The 9,438-nt window shown below is 37.2% G+C and overlaps 1 protein-coding gene across 1 annotated transcript in view; it reads left to right on the top strand.

The window, feature by feature from the left end:
* The first annotated feature begins 858 nt into the window (after positions 1-858).
* The window catches only part of MEOX2 (mesenchyme homeobox 2), a 65,900-nt gene continuing 57,320 nt past the window's right edge, over positions 859-9,438 (top strand). Inside the window, exon 1 of the mRNA XM_007164885.2 lies at positions 859-1,793. Coding sequence (XP_007164947.1) covers positions 1,280-1,793 — 514 coding nt within the window. The 5' untranslated portion in view covers positions 859-1,279. The remainder of the gene's footprint in view (positions 1,794-9,438) is intronic.

Here is a 9,438-nt window from a genome sequence, read left to right as displayed (position 1 = left end):
GGGGGTGGGGGGGGAGGGGTGCGATTAGCTGATTTATCTTGGAGCGGAAGAGAGATGGGTTTCTGGAGGAAAACAAGGGGACATGGGCTGGCTCCTGAGGGAAAAGACTGGAAATGTGCGTGCAATATACACTTCACTTGTGATTGGGACGTAATCGCTTCGGAATACTCCTGATCCAGGAAAAGTTCTTCTTGGTGGACAAGTGGCTAGGAAATGGAGTGGGACTAGGAAATCGGGAGGGAGGACATTTGCGGAAAGCAGAGGAAAAGACCCCACCTGGCACCGCAGGTGAGGATGCCAGAGGCAGGACATCTGCAACTGTCACCGCCCCGTGCTTTCTACCACCCCACCAGGTCTTGTTCCTTGCAGCACCGAAAATGGCCCTTTCTTTGCTCGTGGGTCACTTCCCTGCATCCTCGGATCTGACGTCCCAGCCCATTAACAACCCACCCACAGACACCGGCTGTAAAAAGCTAGGAGTGCCACTGCGCCCAGGGCACGAGTTGATGTGAAGTTTGAGAAACTTATCTGAGCGCGCGCCAAACTAGCTCTGGTCTCTTTCCTTAATCCTACTGCTCCTTTCGTGCTCCTCCACAGTTAGGCGCAGCCCAAGCTTTCCTGCAGGTGACAGTGCCCAAAGGGCACTGACAAGACACCTTTCATGAGCGCAGTGAGCAGATCGGACACTGGGTGCGGGGTTGGGGCTGGCGGGCGCTGCGGCGCGGCCTGGCCGACGGAGTGGGAAGGGGAGCCGCTGACCGCCGGGGTTCGGGTTTAGGCGCCAGGCGCGCCGCTTGCAGTCCCGGCTGCTGGCAGGGGCGGGCGGGCGTGGGCGCGCTGCGTGCGTCCAGCCGGCGATAGGAAGTGGAACTACGAGCGCATGGCGCGGACTGAGCCGGAGTTTTGGAGGGAGTTCGCATGTGGTCAGCACTGGGCTCCTAAGCCAGCCCCCAGCTCACGTTACACTCTATTTATAACCTCTCAGAGCCGTTTCCCCTTGAAAGCAGTTCTCTGGGACCACCTTCTTTTGGCTTCAACCTCTCCTACTCTTAACATCTGAGTAGCTCGGAGGGAAGCTCCTCCAGGTCCGAGTGTTTATATGTAAAGGAGACTGGCCGCTAGGGCTCAGGACCGGGATTATCCGAGCTCTGCTGAAACGCGGGCGGCTATTGCTTTGGGAGGGGGAAAAGTCACACGGTTTCCAGGGAAAAGTAACAGAGGGTGGTGGCGTTTGGAACCGTCGTGAAGTCTTCTGCCTGGAACCCGAGACTTGCATGCTATGGAACACCCGCTCTTTGGCTGCCTGCGCAGCCCTCACGCCACCGCGCAAGGCTTGCACCCGTTCTCCCAATCCTCTCTCGCCCTCCATGGAAGATCTGACCATATGTCCTATCCCGAGCTCTCCACTTCTTCCTCGTCTTGCATAATCGCGGGATACCCGAACGAGGAGGGCATGTTTGCCAGCCAGCATCACAGGGGGCACCACCACCACCACCACCATCACCACCACCACCACCAGCAGCAGCAGCACCAGGCTCTGCAAACCAACTGGCACCTCCCGCAGATGTCCTCCCCGCCGAGCGCGGCTCGGCACAGCCTCTGCCTCCAGCCGGACTCGGGAGGGCCCCCGGAGCTGGGAAGCAGCCCGCCGGTCCTGTGTTCCAACTCTTCCAGCTTGGGCTCCAGCACCCCGACCGGGGCCGCGTGCCCGCCAGGGGACTACGGCCGCCAGGCGCTGTCACCCGCGGAGGCGGAGAAGAGAAGTGGCGGCAAGAGGAAAAGCGATAGCTCAGGTAAGGGCGCGCCGGGCACCCTCGGCGAAAGGGGGCGGAGAGATGACTGGGAAGATTCTCGCCTAGAGCGAGGCGGCGGGCGTTATGGTACAGGTCTTTCCTCCCTGGCTCCTCGCCGCCAAATTCGGCGAGGCTGCTTTGGTCCTTTTATTTTGGGGGCACGTGTTTCTCCGAGCGCAACACTCAGCCAACTGCGTTAAGCTCTCCAAGATTCAAACTAGTTTACCAGAGCGTTGAGAATAAAGGACAAGTGACAAGTATGTGAAATCGATTGCGAAGCGTGACCTTCCATCTCAGCGATGGGGAGAGGAATGCACCCTGGGATGCAGCGTCCGCTGGCCGTGCGTGCGGGTGCCGTTCCTTGACTTTTCCATTGCAAGTTCCCGACTCTGAGTGGCTAGATTTTTCCCATCGTTAACTGGATTTCCAAATTATTGCTCAATAGTTGGAACTTGCAATGGAACTTGGCAGAGCATATGAGAAAAAAGTTTTCGTTTTTTTTTTTTTTAAATTCTGATTTCAGAGTTCTTTAAATAGCACCCTATTCCAAATGGTAAAAATTTTCCTTTCTTGGGGAAGAAGACAGTCTAGGAATTCAGAGGATTTTAAGGAATGTGTCAGAGAATTGTAACTAAATACATGCTCAGACCCTTGAAGAAAGACGATTCTTAATAGTAGTTGTATTTATGTGATGCTAACCAAAAAGAAAATCTAATTTTTTAAAGTGGAAAGTAAAATTCTCCTCCAGGTGAGTATTATCGGAAACAAGTACTGGGAAACAAACAGCAACCCGGGTAGCGCTGGTACTGTTGGGTGTGCGCAGGAGGCGCAGACCTACTTGGGGATAACTTGAGCCGCCACGCAAAAGGGGAACCTTACTGAATGCGGATGCCTGAAGGCACAGGCTCCCAACTAAATTTTAGCAGTCCAGAGAAACTGAAGTTTTGCAGGCAACTCATCAAAGCCCTGACCTATCTGTATCCTTATGAAATTGTTAAAAGATGCTTTATAATTAAGGAGGTTGTGAGTTTTCTTCTGTAGCTATAGTGCAGCCTGCGTTCCGTCTTTTCGTAAGCTGTCGTTTGTTTAATATAATATTTACATATTTTCTTTCTGTGTGGAATTGGTTTAACAGTCCTGGAAGATAATTCCAGATATTGGTTTGAAAGATTGAAAAATGTCTATCCTTTATAATGCTTTAGGTAAGATCCCACATGAATGACAATGAATGAGCCGCATATTTCATGTTCTTTTACAGCAATGGTATCAGTTATTCTTAAGCGTTAGTATGGGATGGATTCTTCCATCACAAACTTAAAATCTGACTTTTACATTCCAAGGTCGGGTGAACTTCTAATGCCCCGTCACAAATTAGTTTATATCCAAGAAAGTTGCCAGCAGTATCACTCATTTTAATGGTTTTTACTAACCATAAGTGAAACACTCTTCAGACAGAGAGTTAAAAGGTTAATCATAGCAAGGTTTCCATCCTCATTAGAAAAAAAAAAAAAGTCAATTTTAGAATGAGATCATTTTATAGAGTTAGCATTTGATATCAATATAACTTTTCTGGGATAAGAGGATCCGAGGTCAGTTTGGTCAGCGGCACTTTAGCAATTACCAGAAGCTCTTATGTTCATTTTACTTTCTGCAGTGAGAAACCTATGTGATGGATTGTTTCATATGCTTCCTCAACTGAACCAATGCACCTAAGTTTCATAGGGCAAATTGAATAGGCATATGTTATTTTGGTTGAGGAGACATAAGGAAAGTGGGATCTAAGAACTGGTTCCCTTCAATTATTTTAATAACAACTTTCTTAAGAATATTGGTTATATTAACAGTGCTACCCTCCTTTGGTGGGAAATAACCATATAGCAAAATAAGTTTATTTTTTCATGTTGAAGCTGGTAATTAAAGTCCTGGAAAAACAAACAGAAGTTTTCATCAGCTACATAAAGTATTAGTAGATTACATCTTGAGCGGGGAAATACAATTAGTCATCACCAAGGGTAGAATCACTGGGGAGTTAGAATGAACATTTTCTTTGATGGGATATTTTGAAAGAACTCTTGGCTATCTAAAAAGAAATATAACAATAGTTTCTGGTTAAATATCTGTATATGCTTTGAAAATAAAATTTAATTAGCCAAATTCAATATTTTAGTTAATTAATATTTGTTAGGTCTTTCGCTAGATTTAAATACAAGGTAGCTTTTTCCTGGAATGATATTGTATTTGCTCTTCTATAATTTATGTTCACAGTTATTTCATTTCATATTATTATAAGGGCATCTTGAACTAGCAGAAACTAAAGCAAAGTACCAAGTCAGTGTAATTTTGGTATATTGTTAACATATATATCTCTCATTACTTATAGCACAGTTTTAATGTTTCAGTATTTCCAAAAAATTATATTAAAGTAATTTCTGCACCCTTGAAATTTTAAAATTGTATTAGACAAAACTCATGTCATGCATTACAGAGACCATTTATATTTTGTTAGGCAGTTTATAATTTCTGTGTATTTCTAGGTGAGCGTAAATGTAATACATAAACCCAGGGCAAAGTCGGAACCAAATTCTGTATCCTTGCATCTCATACCCAGATTATATGAATATGTGTATGTGTGTATGACTGTGTGAAATTCTAATGGAATTTTAAGCCCTGGAAAATACTGGAAAACAACCCCAATATTTATCCATGGTAATGATGCTAAAACTATAATATGTAACATTTTCCAGTGTGCATTTACATGTGTTCCCCTTCCCAAACACACATGAACACACGCATATACAAACTCAAGAAGTTTAAGGGTCTAGAAGCAAATATTTATGGACTTTAGGCTTCCACTATAGTTTACTAATTGAAAACAACGAAGTTTAATAGAAAATCACACTATTTTTTTATATGTGTTAAGCATATTTGCAACTTTGAACCTGCTGTGCTTTCCAGCGTTATTAGCAAAACCAACATCTGCCATGCCTTCAAAGGAACTCTTAAAAATCAAAACTTTACAACTGTACTTAAAACAATCTATACAAAACAGGTGATTCTGAAAAAATGTCTATAAATAGTGTGAATTACTTAGCTTCAGTTACTTTTGATTGTTCACCAAGCAATGTGGTAGTAAGTATAATACTGCCTACTTTCAGTTAATATCACCAAAATAGATTAATCAGTCTAACTTTAGTTTTTATGCAGATAATATACAGTATAAATATGTAAGTATTTTATATTCAAATTACTTAATTTTATAAAAAATCAAAATTATATCAAAAAGGAAGGGAGTGATTCGGGGGTAGTGATTTTACAAGGTTTTGAATCATATTAGATTCTTGTAAAATTGTAAATATTTTATTATAGCTACAAGATCATAAAATACCTGTTGTCAAATTATGTCTGTCTGTATGCCTGGCTCTGCAGAATGATACACAAGTATTATGTTAATATGCTAGAAATTAAATACAGAGTAATGTCGTACCTACCCTAACTCTAGAATTATATTACACTTTTTTCTTGATATTTCTATCGTCATGTTTTCTGAAAGAAAAAAAGTTACTTTATTATTCATCTCTGTGTTACTGGATGATGACTTCTTAGCATTTGCTTTAGAATTTAAAATACAGTCTTTGGATATGGATGATTATAGGACAGTATTGAAGAAATTAAGGGCCTCCAATCTATGGAATTTAAAAAGAACCATTTTCAGTCTTTTTCTTGGAGTGGTAGATTAATTTTAGGTGTGAACATTTTTAAACGATGACTTGAGATAAAAAAACTGCTAAGTACCATTGACCTACATGAGTGTTCTCAAATGATTACACTCAAAAGTCAAGAGCAGCAACTCGTTTAGAATCAAGGCACTTTATTGTGGAAAGTCAGCAATGGATGGAAGGAAGAATGCAAATAAATACTGAAACAGTTCCCATTTCTCCGTAAATATCTTTATTTATAGTTGATTTGAAAAGGAAAAGCATCAAATGTAATACATGACACTGCTAAAACTTTCATTTGGGTTAAAAAGCCTTTACCAAGTATTTAAAATTTTGATCTTTGTTTACAGTAATTATCAATGGAAACCATTATGTTGGCACACAGTAAGCTGATCGCCACTAATAAACTTAAAAACATATTTTAAACATTACCTTGTTTGTCTGTGTTTGAAAACATAGACCCTTCATCACAGCGTTGGAATTTATAATAACATAATTTTTATTATAAGACCTAAACAGTCTTAAGAAATTAATTTTAAACAAAAATAAAATAACAGTAGGGACAATCCATCCCCTTAGAATCAGAGAAACTTGAGAGACTAATTCTATATTTAGTAGAAGAATTAACTTTTTTTTTTTAAGAAATAACCTATGTGTGAATTAATAGCTGAATTATGTAAAAAAAATATCCCCACATATAAACCTATTGCATGTATTTAGCCTAGTAATGGTGCCAGTTTTATTCATTTACTATATTAAAAAATATATATGCTGGGAAATTTCATTAATTTACTGTGTTAAAAATGGCAGCCAGAAACACACAAAAAAATGTGACGGCTTTTTAGATTTTCATTTCAAATGAAAATAAACAATATAATACAATAATATATTTTAGTTTTAGGCTGTGTTATAATATATTTTAGTTTTAGACTGTGTTCACTTCAGTAATTTATTTTTAAAATTTAAGAGTGAGGTTTTTTTCCCAAGAATTGCTATAATTATTACAAACATTTACGAGTGATAAATGATAAGGGTGAAAAGATATTAGCAAATAAAATACACACAGGAATTCCTTAACTAGTATTTGTTGACTTAATAGTTGTGGATGATTTATCTCTCTTTTTTTTGTATTTTTGCCATGTTGTTTTTTATAATAATAAAAAATTTTGTGAGGAAAATATATTAGCAAGTGAAGTAAGACTATCAGGAGTAGAATTCTTTCCCACTTGATTGTAATCATAAAATAAGAAGGATTAATTATTGAGTGGCCAGCTAAATTACATTTCCTGGATTATTGTATTGGTGACTGATTTCAATGGTTTCATTAAAAAAAAAAAAAAAAGATAAAACACAAACCAAAACCAAAGTCCACAAACTAGAAATTGTATTAGATATGATGAGTTTACTATTTTTCATATTTAAACAGCAAAACACATTTTATTGTCACAACTTATTTCTCTCATGTGTTTTAGTCATTAATATGGTTTAGTTATCAATAATAAGCTTTTTGTAAAGTTTATAAAGAAAATCAAACACTAACATTTTTCCTATTTTTGTTATGATACTTTTATGATTATTTATTGGAATAGCTGTATCAAACTGAAACCCCCAAATAGAGATGGAGTAACACAATAAAGAAAAATGAGTTACAACACTCTCGCATTCTCCACACTACTTCTAAATCATAGTCATCGGTGAGGTTCAAAATTCAACTGGAGGAAACCTTGTAGAATATTTTATTACTCTCGTGAAGTAAAACTTAAAATAGTAAAGGTCATTTTAGATCCCAGGCTTCAATTTGCATTACCTGTGTAGAGGCAGAAGTAACTTAAATTGGATCCCCTTTCCTCTAATGATTTTCTACTTACATTACAGAAATGTAAGGAATTTATTTTCCCTTTAAGGAATTGTGTTAGATAGTATTTTCTGATACAAAGTAATAAATAATATATCTATTAATCCATTTGTATAAATTTCAGATGTTTTTTCATACTTCAGAGTAAATATTTCTTTTTAAAACCTTTTGAAATACTTCTTACTAAATTAACTGAGAATTACTTGGTAAAAATATACCTTCGTTTGGAATTGATTGGGTCAATTATTAATATTCCTTTATATTTGGAATTTTAAATATACAATTAAAGTCCCCTTATCCATGAAACCTTTATTTATAATGTCACATTTTCCACAGCAATATAATATTTCTGAATTTAACGTGTTACTGCCTGCAAATTTGGTACTTTTTTTGGTACCAAATTTGGTACTTTGGGTAATTTTTGGTGCAAATTTGGAATATTGATTTTCATAGGGCTCTGAAATTATTTTATGATATGCTTTTTGATCTCTTCCATGTGCATATGAATAAGAAAAATCAGGTGAAATCTGTATTAATAAGTACACATTTTTGGAAGGGGTTTGTATGGGGAAAATTCTTTCAAAAATAATTACTTTGCTCTCTACACTATGTAGATTTAAAAATTAATAAATTTAATCTTCAGTTTATCTGATATTATACGTATGTTACTTTTCAAAGTTAGCATTTCCTTAAAAGTTTAATACTTCTAAAATATTTGTGTATTTTGGTGACTTAATTCTTATATCCTTGGAGTTTTTAGTTTTATTGCAAATATAAGTTTAGTAGGTAGTAGTAACTCGTAGTAGCGAAAATGTTAGGGTTTTGTTTAAAGATTTAAATTCAGAAATCATTGCTCTTCAAAATTTCATAGAATCAATTCGATTAGAATGTTTCAAATGTATTGGGTTGGGCAAAAAGTTCGTTCGGGTAAGATGTTACAGAAAAACCCGAATGAACTTTTTGGCCAAGCCAATATTTAAATATCCCAGTGTTTGTTTTCATAAGCCTTCTTTCTAAGATGTTATAGGTATGTTTCTTGAAGCTAGATAGACTGTATTGGTTTAAATTGTGAATATAAGGTGTTTATTTTTTATAGTTTTTAGTCCCTACTGTATTTTAATAGAAAGGTTAATGGTATAAAAAAACAGTGAAGGTGCTGAATTAACTAGGACATGCAGCTACACTTAAAGCACACTGTATACATATAGCTGATTCACTTTGTTATGCAGCAGAAACTAACACAACATTGTAAAGAAATTATACTCCAGTAAAGGTGTTAAAACAATAAAATACAATAAACATTAAAAAATAATTATTTATATAAATGTATATATACACTAACAGATAGAATTTCAAATTTAATTTCTTCGTAACAGATCATCTGAACTAAAGTATCCACATTAGAGATGATAATACGATGTTAAATGTTCTAGTTACAAAATAAAATATTAAGTTTGAAGCATATACGGCTGTGTGGAGAGTCCAACAGGCTGAAGTTGATAATCAGTGCTAGTCATAAAATCAAATCTGCCAACTCCTTGCAGTTTCTGTTTTCTTTTGTTTTTCTCTCCACACATTTCAAGAGATTTTATAATGCTGCAAGAAAAAAAAAAAATCCCAGTTATCTTACATGACTGTGGGCAAGAAAATGATTAAGATGAAGTCATCTCTCTCTCAGGCTCTGTGGAAACCTAGAGGAGAGTCCAGCTTGGGTTGGTGGATGCCAGTAGAATTTTAAAGGCCTAGAGTTTTGCTCTTTGAAAATATAGCCTTAAAGCTTTGCCAGAAATAACACCCAAATAAAAACTTATTTTTGCAAATGATAGTTATTTGCAAGTGTAGTGGTGAAATATATTCGGTGTCTGTATAGGCGGCTTCTTACAACTTTCTGGACTGCACAGGAAACTTTTGAATGAGTATTCTTAGCCTCCTGAAAAACTAGCAAACTAAACTGAGATGTATTCTTATTCGTTTAAAAAAATGTATAAAATGGCCAATGACTCTTATCAAATAAACAATGAATACCAAGTAAATTTCACAAAAGATTGATTTTATTTTGTTAGTTAAAATACAC

Source organism: Balaenoptera acutorostrata, chromosome 7, assembly GCF_949987535.1.
Source record: "Balaenoptera acutorostrata chromosome 7, mBalAcu1.1, whole genome shotgun sequence".
In the NCBI taxonomy this organism is placed as follows: domain Eukaryota; kingdom Metazoa; phylum Chordata; class Mammalia; order Artiodactyla; family Balaenopteridae; genus Balaenoptera; species Balaenoptera acutorostrata.
Note: the sequence above shows the minus strand (reverse complement) of the source record. Positions and strands in the feature narration are given on the sequence as shown.